Below are 16,449 nucleotides of genomic sequence, written 5' to 3'. Positions count from 1 at the left end.
TTTTTTTTATAGTTTCAACAATCGATAACATCCGTTTGTTGCTAGTTTTATCACAAAATATCTCCAATATTAAAAGTCTCTGGATCATAGTGGGTGCCATATTACCTATTTTTTTTCCTTCTAAAACGTGCTTTGTATATAGAAATAAGAAGATGAGGTATGAGTGCTAAATGAGACATCTTTCCAACAAAAAAATAATCTAGTAAAGTAAGCAGTCATAGGTTCAATGCTGAAAAGTAAGCCATAAATGACCCAAAAATTACTTGAATGTGTAAAACAATTTACAAAAAAAAACAACCACAACGGCCCAATTAAATATATAAAAGGAGAAAAAAACTATCCCATAAAAAATAAATTGTATATGAGCCTGTATTTCAGTGGTTGTCGTTTGTTTATGTGTTACATATTTGTTTTTGTTCATTTTTTATATATAATTAAGGCCGTTAGTTTTCTCGTTTGAATTGATTTACATTGTTATATCGGGGCCTTTTATAGCTGACTATGCGGTATGGGCTTTGCTCATTGTTGAAGGCCGTACGGTGATCTATAAATGTTAGTTTCTGTGTCATGTTGGTCTCCTGTGGAAAGCTGTTTCATTGGCAATCATACCACATCTTCTTTTATTTTATTATTGAGCCAACGCTGCAATTTTCACAAAACATATCAAATTTTCCACCTTGTCGCACATACACATGGATAACATCATAACAGCTTATTTCCTAATGCATGTAGAGCAAAACTTTGGTTAGCTTGCTTGCTTTGTTTGTATATTGTACAAAATATAAAATATACAAGTTAAACTATGTCTATACATGTATATTGTTTAAAGATGTCGATCTTATTTTCAAAGCTTGTATAAACAACTATACAATCAAAGCAAGCAAGCCAACTAAAGTTTTACTTTGCAGGTATAAGAAATCAGCTGTAATGATTTTATTCAGTTTGGCAAATGTCCGAGACCGTTAAAAAATGAAAACTGAAACTACAGTTGCTGACCTTTACTACCTTCAAAACAAAGGGAACAGTTTGGAAGTCCCATATACTGAAATGTGAAAAAAATAAATACTTATAGATTTTGTTAACACTGCGATGTATTGTGAATACCTCTTCGCCTTTTTTACGAACACAAAATTGAAGGATCACACATTAGCCTTTAATTATCTATACAAAAATTGCTGTACCCATGAATATCAGCACCAGCTGTTATCGACGGCTTACTTTATTTACACTAGTAAGTTGTCATATGGGTAATTGTGTTTTCTCGCTGTTGTTTCGTTGTTGTCTGGTGGACAAATACATGAAATATCTGTGCCATCATCAAACATGTTAATGGCTATATATCGGGTTATTCAAACCCTTTTTTCTTCGCATAGAAACAACTCTTCGTTAATCTGAGCATGGAAGTAATACTTTATATCATGAACTATAAATAAGGATACACAAAATGAAAAACTAAGCGAAATTGTGAATCCCGCATTGCACGAAAAAATGTGTTGTATTTCAGTAAATAACATGTGTTCTTGGTTGATTGTAAACACGTAGTAGTCCATCATGCATTGTGACTCATTTAGTGGATTGGTCAAAAACCTAGGTAAAAATAAATTGCGTCACATGTAAATAAACAATTACATGTGCGAGAACATAAGTATGCTAATTTATGCATTTCCATATAAGGTAGTGGTCCTGACCTGTTTAAACAAACCTAAACACAAACATTAACATTAACTTGAAAACTATGTTAAAGTTTCAAAGTCCATGAACTTGAGGGATGGGCCAATATAATCTCCATGAAAATGATTCTTGCAAATGCCAATAAATTTGCATACCAAATTTATATCATTGACTTAACATTAGCAGTTCATCTTAAACTGATCTAATCACAAACTAATACATGTAAACTAAGCAAAAGTTTCAAAGTCGATAGACCATGATGGAGGTGGCGGGCCAAATATTCTCCATGGAAATGAAATGTGCTATAAATGCTTATATAACTGAATACCAATTAACATTGGCCTGCCATTAAGGGTTCACCTTGAACTGACATAATCACAAACTAATACATGTAAGATGAGCAAAAGTTTCAAAGTCAATAGACCATGACTGAGGGGGCAGGGCCAAATAATCTCCATGGAAATGAGATGTGCCAATGCTAATGCAACTGCATACCAAATAAGATTGACCTACCTCTTGTTGTTCATCATATTAACTAGACCTAATCACAAACTAATACATTGTTGACGACGCCGCTGCCGCCGCCACCGGAAACAGTATACCTATGTCTCGCTTTTTGCCTCCGTCAAGGCGAGACAAAAATCAACTTATTATAAATTGTTTAGTCAAGCATCAAGAACAATTCAAACTAGGATCCTACTTTTTGTTTCAAACCTCTGCCCTGTCCATTAGAAATCTCTATCACTTATTCTTAAATTTTATCTCCTGCATAATCTTTATTATTGAGAAGTATAATTCAGAATAGTGCAGGAGGGATGAAAAAGCACTTTCTATCTACTCAATTATTTTGTCACTTCAAGTCCTCATATTACTTCCCCTCTACATATTTTTTTTATTGTCTTAGAGCATGTAGAGGATGAGCACATTTTTTTCAATGTACATACAGGGTATTTTCATTTTCTTCCAAGACCTGTTGGCAAAATATATTTCAATTTGTAAGGAACATATAAGCGTCACTTTCATAATGTACTAGAATATTTGCATGATTGCAGAGCATACAATTACTAATTTGTACAAAAAGGCAGACATTGGGGTTCTTGTGTGGCCATACATGAAAAAGAGTTAAGCTAAATTATTAGAAAAATGTATATTGGGTTTCGAAAAATATTTGAGTCTGCCGGAAATTTGTTCTCGTCTTCAATCTCTTTAGACACTTCAACAAACACAAGTAATGTATATTGGGCATCAAACTTTGACTAGCATAAAAATGAAATTAAACTTCAAACATTCGATATAAATGCCATGTTCTGACATTAAATGTTACATTTACAGTGCATCATTCAAAACGTGCAACATCACCATTCTAACATCTGCCTTAGACTACAATTCAATATTGCAAAAACACGCGGTTAGAAGCTTTACTTTTGTTTTCAACCCATTCTTTAAAGTCTTATATATATTGAAATATATCGTTCTACACACTTTTGTTTGAAATGAGGGAAATAATTTGTTACTTCTGGTTTGAAAAAAATCACTTATGGTATTATATTATAGTTCACTTGACATTGATTCCCCCCCAAAAAATATGGTTCTATATTATTTACCTTAAATACGTACAAAAAATAGCTACTGTCTGTTTGGAGTTTTCAAGGTCATATGCAACTAATTAATACAAAAGTCCCATGGTTTTATAATGTATAAATATGAAGTTAAAGCAAGAGTAAACAAATAGAACGCCAAAGTCACTAAAGACCTTGACTTCAATTTCAAGGTCATCAAGGTCATCAAGCAAATACCTCATATCATAAGACCTTTGGTCTCTTAACCATGTATTGGCAATAAGTTATATTACAGTAAATCTTGCTTTTTTACCTTCCAGGGGATAAAACTCATAGTAAATGTTATCGCAACTATTCCAATATATTATCTAACATATATAGCAATATATTTTGAAATAACAATAAAGCCCATAAACTAGAGGCTCTACAGAGCCTGTGTCGACATCTGTATCTCCTGTGGTTTTGGAAATCATGTAAAATAAGGTTTATGTCATAAAAAATAGTATTATATACCCTAATATTATGATTGAGGCAAAGTTTGGTTTAATTTTGCCCAGTAGTTAATTAAAAATAGGTCGTCCCACTAGTAGACTTACAATAGTTACTGAAGACCCCTTATCATTATTTAAATTAGTTTTCAATTGTGACCATATGATTTTTTTATTTTTTTTTAATTTTCCCTTAGACTTGTATAGTATATCCCTATGTTCTATTTTTAGCCATGTCGGCAATGTTGGTTGGATGACAGGGTCATCGGATATATTTTTCAATCAAGATAACATATTGACAATTGTGGGTTAAAGTTTAATGCTATTTTGCCCAGGAGTTTAAGTGTAAAAGATTTTTGTAAAAGATTGCAAAAATTTACGAAAAAAACTGTTAAAAATTGACTATAAAGGGCAATAACTCCTTAGGCTTCAATTGACAATTTTGGTCATTGACTTATTTGTAGATCTTACTTTGTTGAGCATTATTGCTGTTAAAGTCATATGAAACGAGTGAGTGGTGAAAAATAATGTTTGTCCAATTCTTGAACTAATGCATGTATACATCATAAACTTAGTCCTCTGTGCACGATTTTATCATTATTTTAGCAAATATATCATATAATCGTCAATTTTTTTTCTCTCTGTTTGTTATGATTTAACAAATATGGCTGCTCATCAAATGCCGTGTTATGAAGCCGAGTTTTACCGATTGTCACCTTATAGTAAACAAATCACAAAAAGCATGGGTAGTGAGCACGTGTTTAACATGTATAATCAGATATTTGTTTATTTTAATGACAGATACATGCGTATTGTGGTCACCGGATTTTTACGAGGAGGGTTACACTCGGGTCACTATGCATACGGAAAATATGTCGGCGAATTGCTTCCTGGAAGCAAGCAATAACAAATAAGTAAACTTCTCCTAAATGTGGACAAATTAAAGAATTTTCCGCAGAAAAAAGTATATGTACATAAGTTGTATAATGAAAACTATCCATTTAGTTATAAAAAACATATGTATATTTTTTTTTAACTTGAGGTTTCTTATGACTTTAACAGTTTATATCTATCTATAATAATATTCAAAATAATAACCAAAAACTGCAAAATTTCCTTAAAATTACCAATCCAGGGGCAGCAACCAAAAAACGTCTTGTCTGATTCGTCTAAAAATTTCTGGGCAGATAGAACCTAAACTGATGAACATTTTCACCCCCATGTCAGATTTGCTCTATATGCTTTAGTTTCAGGGGTATAAACCAAGGAATGCATTTTACCCCTATGATCTATTTTTAGCCATGTCGGCCATGTTGGTTGGCTGGCGGGGTTCATCGGACACATTTTTTTAATTAAATACCCGAATGATGATTGTAGCCAAGTTTGGTTAAATTTGGCCATGTAGTTTCAGAGGAGAAGATTTTTGTAAAAGATAACAAAAATTTACGAAAAATTGTTAAAAATTGACTTTAAAGGGCAATAACTCCTTAAGGGGTCTATTGACAATATTGGTCATTTGACTTATTTGTAGATCTTACTTTGTTGAACATTATTGCTGTTTACAATATGTGTATAGAATTCTTCCAATACTTAGGAACACCAAGAAAGATATGTCATATAAATACATATTTTAACAATGGATAAAATTGCGGTGAAAATCAACAATAAAACTATACAATTAGAGCTAGCTAAAACTTCCCCGTACAGATTTAAGGAGAATAATCTTGATGTTCATACAAATGTAGTACGAAGAAGTGAAAATTAGTAAATGTTCCAAATAATCAAAGCTAGTATGTAGACAAGATCCATATTAATATAAAAAAACAAAAAAACATTATAAACAGTATCAACAGGTCGAATTAACAAGAAAATGCGATTTGAGAGTACTCGCAAGTACTGACAGCTTTTCAAAAGCCAAAAAGAATAAATTATAAAAAATCATGCATCAGAGACTAAAATCAACTAAAACACCTTCCAGGGATTTAGTATTTTAACGTCATAAACCGTCAGAGAAGACATGACTTGTGCCATGCCTTAAATAAATGTATCGACAGGTAGTAGGATAGTGAGGAGTGACTTTTTAGAGATAAAAATTAACCTGTGTGTGTTTATACATCCCGCCTCAAAAGAAGATATAAATTAGTTATGTTTTAATTTGGTAATGACAAAATCGATATAAGTGCCAATGTAAACTATATTCAGAGATCTAATTACAATATTGGTACGATTACCCTTACTTATAAGTTTGTTTAAAGGTTCGTTGAGTTTACATGGATCACATAGTGATTTCCTCGCTTTAAGTACAATATTACCGTAAAATTTAGGATGTGAAATACTATTTTTAATAAATTTTCTACAGGTACAGCCAAATTTAGTAATCAAATCTTTGTATCTATGAAAGAATTTAGTAAAAGTTTTAAGTAATTTATGGTATCGAAATCCCTGACACAATAATTTCCCAGTGATGCATTGATTACGTTCGTTAAAATGATTTTTATTTCATATAATTACAACTGTCTTGTTTTTGGTCAGCATTGTCTGCCAAAACATTATATGATCTTTAATTCATATCATTACAACTGTCTTGTTTTGGGTCAGCATTGCCTGCGAAGATATTTTATGATCTTTATTTCATATAATTACAACTGCCTTGTTTTGGGTCAGCCTTGCCTGCAACAACATTTAATATGATTTTTATTTCATATAATTACAACTGTCTTGTTTTGGGTCAGCCTTGCCTGCAACAACATTTTATGATTTTTATTTCATATAATTACAACTGCCTTGTTTTGGGTCAGCCATGCCTGCAACAACATTTTATGATCTTTATTTCATATAATTACAACTGCCTTGTTTTGGGTCAGCCTTGCCTGCAACAACATTTAATATGATTTTTATTTCATATAATTACAACTGTCTTGTTTTGGGTCAGCCTTGCCTGCAACAACATTTTATGATTTTTATTTCATATAATTACAACTGCCTTGTTTTGGGTCAGCCTTGCCTGCAACAACATTTTATGATTTTTATTTCATATTATTACAACTGCCTTGTTTTGGGTCAGCCTTGCCTGCAACAACATTTTATGATTTTTATTTCATATAATTACAACTGTCTTGTTTTGGGTCAGCATTGCCTGCCACAACGTTTTATGATTTATATTTTATATAATTACAACTGTTATAGATCTTTCACAAGTAGATCTTTATAGCCCTTTATAGCTTGTTGTTCGGTGTGAGCCAAGGCTCCGTGTTGAAGGCCGTACTTTAACCTATAATGGTTTAATTTTTTAATTTTTATTTGGATGGAGAGTTGTCTCATTGGCACTCACACCACATCTTCCTATATCTACTTAGTAGGGTAACTTAAGCAGAAAACGTAACAGTTAAGATTACTAATAATTCAAATTCACTTGACCATGACCATAAGAAGATTGTATTGACAGTAATGCAAATTTATTATAAATATCAATGATCTATCACAAGGAGTTCCTATCAAACTAAGCAGAAAACTTAACAGTCGTAGACGTTGACGTCGTCGCCACAGCCGTCGTCACCGTCAAAGCAATCCGTATGTCTCACTTTCCACGACTTTTGTCGTAGGCGAGACAAAAATACAAATTATAAATCCTATATCATTCACGTTAAAGACATATTTTACAGAACACTTTGTAGATCAAAAGTATCTATAGGTATATATACACAATGTATAGTAGTGAGATCAGAAGTTGAGTATACAAGTAGTTTTATAGGCTGCGTTTTACAATGGCTATACTAAAACACCTTTTCAAAAAAGAAAGTAACTGTTGTCACTTTAGATTGACAACATGGTGGATGTGATTTCAATTAATACTTAAACTTTTGAGTGTGATTGTTATCACATTAATTCATACATAACTTCTCTGACGGTTTAAGACGAAATGGACAGTAGACCGATCGAGACATTCTGAACATGTGTGTTTATATCATTGTTTTTTAAACTAGCTACCTCAATAATTATAGTGGCCAAGTGTGGCTCTAATGGGCCTAGTGGTTTCAATGTTTTAGTCGAAACGATTTCATTTAAAATTTAACGAACGACAGACGCCAAGTTAAATGAGCATTGTTTTCAACATGGCCAATAGTTAAGGTTGTAAGATTGGCTTGTGCTCTTGTGGTTAATATCTTACTTACGAACACTTTCCTATATGTAATGAACTATGAACGGTCAATGTCAGTTGGATTTCTTCTGAAGACCACCAATACCTTCCAATTTTAACATCAAATATAGATGACAAACAGTTTGTTTGTTTGATTGTTGATACGTTATTTTCTGATCCTGATTGACTAGGTTTGCCAGTTTTCCTACAGAAGGGCATTTGTTCACTTATGAAATAATAAAATAATATCCCCCAACTTTTAGTTGCAGGGGCATAAACATCATTGTCTCCCCATCCCCTGATTTAGATAACTTGATATCATATACCTATGTGTACATGATTATAACATACCTTTCCTTCCTTTGAACATTGAACTTTGTCTTTATGTGAACCAATAAGAATCACTGGTGGTCCAAGAATATTAGTGTTTCCTGGCTCAGTATTTTCCTCCATTTCTGTGTTACTTCTTTCAGCTTTATGTTTCTGTTCTTCAAGTGTACAGTAGCAATGTATAGAGTTCATCCACAATTGAAACATATCTACAAAGTAATGATTTCACATCAGCATGCACATTGCAGATCAAAGCTTTCAGACGAATAAAAACACATAAAACTCATTCCAAACATATATACAGTTGACCTATATTGCTTATAGTAATAGCAAAAAAACCTGACATTAGCAAAAACTAGATATGGACAATGCCACCCCGCCTTTCTCCCTGACAATAGGACATCATCATAGATACCAGGACCAAAATCTTTTATTTACGCCAGACATGAGTTTCGTCTACAAAATACTCATCAGTGACGCTCGAACCAAAAAAAATATTGAAAGGCCAAATAAAGTACGAAGTTGAAGAGCATTGAGGACCTGTAGGAGGAGATAGCCTGTGTCAGATGGTATTTTGAATTCAATGGAAATTCGACTCCGAGGTCAAAATACCGCTATGGTAAATTGAAACCCCTGTTCTTTTCATTCTAGATAATTATTAGAACATTATACATTATTGTAAAGCTTTATGTAGCTTGAAAATCACTCATACAAAAAGGGGAGGTCAATTTCCCATGGTAGGTAACATGAATGGGGAATGTGTTCATGGGATACAGATGATGCCCCCAATAGCATATAACGTTATCAAGGAACATGCCTTGTTTGAGGCAAGCTAAAGTAAGGGAACGGAAATGAAAAATTCCATAAAACTTCGCTACGTACTTGGTATGTTTTTAACATGCTATATAAAATAAAGTGGTATTTTGTCAATGTTTTATTTTGTGTTGAATAACTCTTAATCATGTTTTGGTAAGTGTATTGCTATAACTTTGTTTCATTGACTTGTTTCAAAATGAAGTGAGATTCTGACTATGTTTTTTTTCTGTGTGTTGAATAAATTTTATCATGTTTTGGTTATATCAGTGGATTGCTATATTTTGGTTTCTATGTTTTATTGTTTCGTTGTTTCAGATCAAAGGGACCAAGCTGTTAAAAACAATAATCTTTTGTGTTTTTCCTTTAAAATCTTCAATGTTTTACTCATACCAAGCTATAAATACATTCAGTATTTACACCAAAGCAATTTAAAACAACAACCATGATTTTCCAATTATTCAACTTGAATTTGAATTAAAATTGGGCGCGAATGAGTAGAGTGCGAACGGACCTTGGGTGCGAACATGTATTGGGCGCAAACAGACCTGATACCACATAGTCTGAACCCCCTTCTCCCACAAAATATTAAGTAAATAATCTTTTTGTTACTGTTATCAAAGGTCTCATGAAACTCAGATAATTTCAAACATTTGTCAAATAATTCTAGTCAAACCGGCACCTAGTTAAATTGGCACCTGGACAAATCAGCACCTGGTTTAAGTCGACACCTGATATAGTCAATTCGTCACCCATGTTAAATATATATTTTTAACAGTATTTTAAGCAAAAAGGGTAAAAATAAGAAAGGGGTTGCCAGAATTCTTTTCAGTATTTAAGCAGTTAAATACTAACTTTCACATTTTTGGGTGTTCATGTACATTTTGTATGTATTTATTTGTCTCAACTAAATGACTTTTTTGGTGTATTTTTAATGATATATATATATGAGTAGTCCAAATAATTATTACGTCTGGCAATGCTTTTTTAATTTTATTCTGGAACACAATCCTATGACCACAAGGCTATGTTAATTTTTTTCTGGGACGCCTCCCTACGAACATCGTAGGAAGGCGTCCCAGAAAAAAATAAAATAACCTTGCCAGACGTCATAATTATTTGGACTAATACATGAGATATTGGATATTTTTCTGCATTATTTTAACCAGTTGAGCATTTTACAGGATTGTTAGTTTAATGCTGTTTAAACTTTACTGGAAAAAACACATTAAATTTGCTAATTATTTGGCATGAAAGTTTGATTTATTGAAAGGGACTCATAGTTTTCCATTTTATTTTAATAATTGTCTAATTGTTAAATCAACAGCTTTGGTAAGGGCTTCGTTGTTTACCTTTATACACAACAACATATTCACTTTCGTTTCGTTGTTTACCTAAATACACAACAACATATTCAATATGTTCTTGGTAACAGTAATTAACTAACTGAATAGAAAATATTATAACAAATATTATTGGATGCCGAATTGACGTCAAATAGGTGCCGATTTGACTAGATGCCAATTTAACCAGGTGCCGACTTGACTTGTACGTTTCAATTCCTCTGCGATCGTTTGCGGTATTTTCTTGAGAAAACCTATTTTCCATCATCAAAGAGAAGAAGAAACTGCTTTAAAATGATTCTCAGGAATGCTTCATGATTGTTAAAATAAGTTTAATTCACTCAAAAAACAATTTTAAAACTTGCGATGTTTAAACAGGAAGTTTCAAAAGCACGTGTAAAAGAAGAAATTAACCGGTGAGAGTGGAAATCCGTACATGACAGATATCACTATAGTACCACTTTGAAAGTAAAACAGTTCAATCCTTTTGTAAAACAGTCTTTAATATACCTATCACATTAATGTTTGAAGGGTCTTAAGCTTATTCAAACCATATAAGTCGGTATGAAACACCAAAACGGAATGAACAATGACCGATTACGTTTTGTAGTTTACAAATTCTAAACTGGTTCCCGTCAAACTACAACACTTTGTTCGAGTGTAGTGGAATACAAGCAGAAACCAGTTAGTTTGTAAAATAGTAAATATGAAACCGAGTGTAAACTGGTTCCTGGCTGATTACTACACAATGATCATGCATAATGATAACACAAGCAGATTCCAGTTTGTATGGAAAATAGTAAATACGAAACCAAGCGCGGTAGGCAGAGAAAGGTACTCCCTCAAATTTAGAACGTATGTGAAAGTAGGCCTACTCGGACAAAAAAATAGCGCATTTGATGTCATTGTTCACCTAAACTAACCAAAAAATTTGCAGAAATGAAACTTTTGTTGAAAGAGAAATATATCAAGACCATTTTGAGCCAAATTTTATCTGTCTAGGAGTTTGCATTTAAAATTGAGGATTAATACACTCCATGGTATACTAATTTAAGATTTTCAGAAAACCAGGGGTTATTTTTAGTGGTACCTCCTTTCGGAAGCTCTCTTCTTTCTTATATGATTTAGAATGTATACTGAAAATTGGCATGCAGAAAGGTGACACCTGTACAATTCAGGATATACCTAGTTTCTATGAAGTTAAACTTAAGGTAAAATATTTAGAAAGCTGTGAAAATTGCAAAATTTGGTTGAACAGATAGGGACTTTTAATTGGTGGTATGACACCTTTAGGTGAAATGCGGTGAAACATCAAATTCAGAAAACAATTGATTTTTTTTGTCTTAACTGATATTTTGAAATAATACTAGGCACATTTCAATCTTTTTGAGGGCAAAATGTCACATATTGCATATTTAGAGCCTAAAACTTGAGTTTGTGCTATTTTTAGCTTTTCTCACCCTGACAATATGCTTTAATATAAAAAAAATGTCCTAAATTGTTATAAATGCACAGAAAGTTGTATCTGTGGTGTTAAACATTAAAACATAGGTTATTTACTACCCCCAAAAAATTTTTGTAATGCAGATTTAATGAAATTATTTGATTTTTACCCCTTATTTCATTGCATCATACGATTTACTTGGAAGATAGCATAGCCTAATGTAAACACTGCAGAAACTCACAAAAATACCATTTATTATTCCAAATGAAATTTTTATATCTTAAATTTTATTAACTGATGTAAATAAAAACAGTTTAATGGCCATGACTGCACTTTTGATCAATTTGTAGTACTTTACTGACACCAGATGAAAAAAAGGGGGGTCAATATTCCATGACACTTCAATACCTTGGATTTTTTACTAAATTCATTGCGAAAACTGTTGAAAGTCTTTAAAGTAGTAGAACAAACAAGGTAAAATAAGCAAAAACTGATCTTGATATTGAAAGTTTATGTTCCTGTAGCCAAAAATGAAATTTACAAGTATTTTCTATCAAAGTCATACATTACAGTCAGTTTAAATTGAGCTGTGAAATTTTTAATATAAGTTGCATTATGCTCAGAAAGGCTGTTTTTAACTTCAAATTGACTAAGGATTAAGAATAAAGCAAAACAAAAGATTTCTAATCAACTTTTTTGTCTCTTTAGGTGTCATACCACCAATTACTCCCTCAAATTTAGAACGTATGTGAAAGTAGGCCTACTCGGACAAAAAATAGTGCATTTGATGTCATTGTTCACCTAAACTAACCAAAACATTTGCAGAAATGAAACTTTTGTTGAAAGAAAAATATATCAAGACCATTTTGAGCCAAATTTTATCTGTCTAAGAGTTTGCATTTAAAATTGAGGATTAATACACTCCATGGTATACTAATTTAAGATTTTCAGAAAACCAGGGGTTATTTTTACTTTCGGAAGCTCTCTTCTTTCTTATATGATTTAGAATGTATACTGAAAATTGGCATGCAGAAAGGTGACAACTGTACAATTCAGGATATACCTAGTTTCTATGAAGTTAAACTTAAGGTAAAATATTTAGAAAGCTGTGAAAATTGCAAAATTTGGTTGAACAGATAGGGACTTTTAATTGGTGGTATGACACCGAAATGTAATGAAGTTCAGGTCGGCAGTAATGGAACAATGACTGCGTCATTTTCCAAAAACCATTTATGGGTTTCAAATTTCACTTTTAAAATACGTGCGACTTCAATAATCCGGTATGTTGAATAACCTCAGGTAAGTCAGGTATTGAATTTTTCTAATCACAAGGAAGTATGGAAAGCATAAATGGTAGTTTTATGAGTATCAATTATGATTTGGTTCAAACAATTACCAAAATGTGTGTTGCATTTCTAAAGTCCATCAGTATAGGTTTTAAGTTGATGTAACAGCTTCTTCATGGAAAGTTACCTAATCTGAAATTTTTTATCTGATATGAAAACAGATGTACAAACGGACAGAGAGAAGCACAGAGTGGAAAATAGAATATCCCCAACTTTCGTACATGTAGGTGGGGCATAATAAAAAATGATACGATTTTAGACAGTCACTGAAACTATGAAAATAAGGTAAAGGAAAATGAACAGATTACACAGGTGGATAAAGCTTTTTTTTTAAACATGTTATGAAGTATTCAGGTCTCCTATCTTCCGACATATAAAGCTTTGTACATCGCTATGTCTTCAAAAGTGATAGACTAAAATAGACTAAAACATAATTAACCTGTAGAATATCAAATATCATATACATACTAACCTTGTGCATTTTTGTTTTCAGCCTCATCGAGTTTTGTGACCACAAGATAAATTGCATCTGGAGACAGAAAGGTTTGATGGGTATGGTAGAACTCTTCATCTCCAGCAAAATCCCAAAGTAAGAATGTGGCATACTCATCTTTGTCATGTAAATCAAAATTAGATTTTTCCATCATGGTTTTGATATCCTTATATGCTTTTTCTTTTTCTAATGATAAGTTTTGCTGCTGATAATGATTACTATCGGTTACTTGAGGTTTACATTGAGAAACAATCCCTTCAGGGGGTTCAGTTTGTAATTGAGATACAATGGCTCCTACATTTGAAGCTTGAAATTCAATGGCAACAGGAAGTTTGGCATGAGATTCAGTGTCTGCAGGTGGATCATCTTCAGTGTCTTCTGGAGATTTTATTTTTTCAGGTTCTTGAGATATTGTCTCTGATTCATTTGATTCATCAACACGTCTGTTCAAATTTGTTATTAGAGTGTTTTCTTTACCAGTTTTATGCGATCCTTCTGATTGTTTAACCGGAGTGTCTTCTAATGTTTTTTGTTTATATTCAGTGTCTACTGAAGGTTTAAGTTTTTCAGACTGCTTAAAAACTGTTCTTGATTCCTTTAATTCATCATAATTTGTTGTAGTGGTGTCCGTAATGCTCTTGTTATCTGCTGCTTCAATTTTTGCTTTTTCATCACTGGCTAGTTTTTCTTCGTATGGTTTCAACAATCTTGTATACAGTGTATTTTCTTCATAGTTGCCTATTATTAGGATACTAAAATTATTTTGTTTTCCTTACAATGTGTTAAAGAAGATAAATACGAAATAAACAAGAAATAAGAATATAGACACATTCTATTTACATAATTAATATGATGACTGGTAATCCAATATAATCACATTATATCTACTCATAGCGCAAACGATTAATACATACAATTGGGTGTTCCGAGTTACACCCATCTAATTGTTACGAACTTGTTAACTCAATGTGTGACCTAAAACCCACAGTTTACATATATTTTTAATACAATAGGTAGACACACTAAAATTGATAAAATACAAATTCGCCATCCAAGGGCAATAACACCTTTAAGGAGTTGTATTGATATTTTGAGAGAAATTGAGTGAGTCGAGTCTGATCGTAAACACAAATATTTTATTTAGTTTTGTATTCTTGAATTTAAATATATCTAAAGAAGTTGTTAGGTAAACATTTAAATATCATACCATCTAATTTATTCCATATGCCATCACAGGAATTTGGATTGCATTTTATAGTGTGAATTTCTATTCCATTTGTGCTATTTATTTCTGCATTATTTCTACCAAAGAATCGTTTCAAAATCGAGGTCATTCCAGCACGTGCTTTCCCTTCGTTAAGTAATCTTTTAATTAATGAGGTCTTTCCAGCACCTTTCTGGCCAACTATGACTAACCGTATGTCTCTTTTATTCTCATACCCTGACTCTAGTAATTTGAGATACAAAGGAACAGATCTTTTGTCAGCCATCAATTTTATTTCAGCAGGAACATTAACTGCAAAAAAGGAAACTTCATTTTATTTGAAACAATTTTCGTCCTTTCATTTTACAAAATATAGCCCCCAGTGTTATCAGTGTATTACTTGCAAATATTTTCCATGTACCTTCCCAATTTATTGGTTTATGTTCTATTCCTATAATAGCAAGTATGAGGATACAAAGGCACTGTAATTTATTTTTTTAAAGTACAGAAGGAATTTAGTTCAGTTGCAAAAGGTAATACATAAATACATAAGTATATATGAAGCTGTCAAACTGAATTCAACACCCCTTCATCATAAACATGTCCGCATTTTGAGTTAGAGCTAATAAAATTTTCTATAATTTGTTTTAAAAAGGAAACAACATTATCTTATTGAGAAAAGAAGAGAGATTTTTTATAAATTTTGTATTTAAATATTGTTTAAAAGAAATGTAGTACAAATTGATTGTGTGTTATCATGCATAAAAAAAGGTCCGTCCAAGAAAAAGAAAATTATATATGCAAGAAATATGATTGGGAGCTAACATAAAAGCCAATTCTCAATGCTTAAGTGAACAAAATAGTGCATTTATTGAAATTTCGGGCCATTTTTACTGTCTATTGATTGATTTCATTTTTAAAATTCTAAAAAGATAAATTAACTCATCATAGATACCAGGATTGAAATTTTATATTTATGTCAGACGCATGTTTCGTCTACAAAAGACTCATCAGTGACAATCGAATAAAAAATATATTAAAAAGGTGAAATATAATTGGTTTTCTACAAGTATCAAATAAACTTAACATTATCATTAATTTGTTTCAAAGAACTATAGGTCAATTTACCCTGCCAGACAGACATGTACACCTTATAAACATTCCCTACTTGACCTATTGGTTAAAGTATCAAAGAAAGAGACTAAACCATGATAACATATATAACATTGGTCAATAAACCATGAAAATGAGGTCAAGCTCAGCATCCTCAGTTGAATTTGCCAGAGAGATATGTACATGTACAACTTACACTCATTCCGTGCAACAACTATAGTCGATTATATTGCTTATAGTATCTTAGAAACTTATCTAACCAGAAAGCTTAATATTGACCAATCAATCATGAAATTGAAGTCAGATGAACCTAGCCAGACAGATTAATTCACCTTACAGTTATTCCATTCACCAAGTATAGTTGACCGTAAATTTATAGAATCTAAGAAACAGACCTAATTATGTAGTTTTAACCTTGATCATGATCTATGAAATTATATCGAGGTTATGTGAAACATGTCCAGCGGACATGTTGACTTTGCAAAACTCATAGACCAAATATAGTTA

At 32.1% G+C, this 16,449-nt stretch overlaps 1 protein-coding gene across 1 annotated transcript in view; it reads right to left on the bottom strand.

Annotated features, from left to right (window-relative positions):
- LOC134690147 (uncharacterized) overlaps positions 1–16,449 on the bottom strand; it is a 59,612-nt gene that overhangs the window by 7,883 nt on the left and 35,280 nt on the right. The window contains exons 9-11 of the mRNA XM_063550124.1: positions 14,833–15,141; positions 13,605–14,363; positions 8,208–8,395 (exon numbers count right to left, since the gene is read on the bottom strand). Of these exons, the coding sequence (XP_063406194.1) occupies positions 8,208–8,395; positions 13,605–14,363; positions 14,833–15,141 (1,256 nt within the window). The remainder of the gene's footprint in view (positions 1–8,207; positions 8,396–13,604; positions 14,364–14,832; positions 15,142–16,449) is intronic.

The sequence above is a fragment of the Mytilus trossulus genome, chromosome 11 (assembly GCF_036588685.1).
Source record: "Mytilus trossulus isolate FHL-02 chromosome 11, PNRI_Mtr1.1.1.hap1, whole genome shotgun sequence".
NCBI lineage: Eukaryota > Metazoa > Mollusca > Bivalvia > Mytilida > Mytilidae > Mytilus > Mytilus trossulus.
Note: the sequence above shows the minus strand (reverse complement) of the source record. Positions and strands in the feature narration are given on the sequence as shown.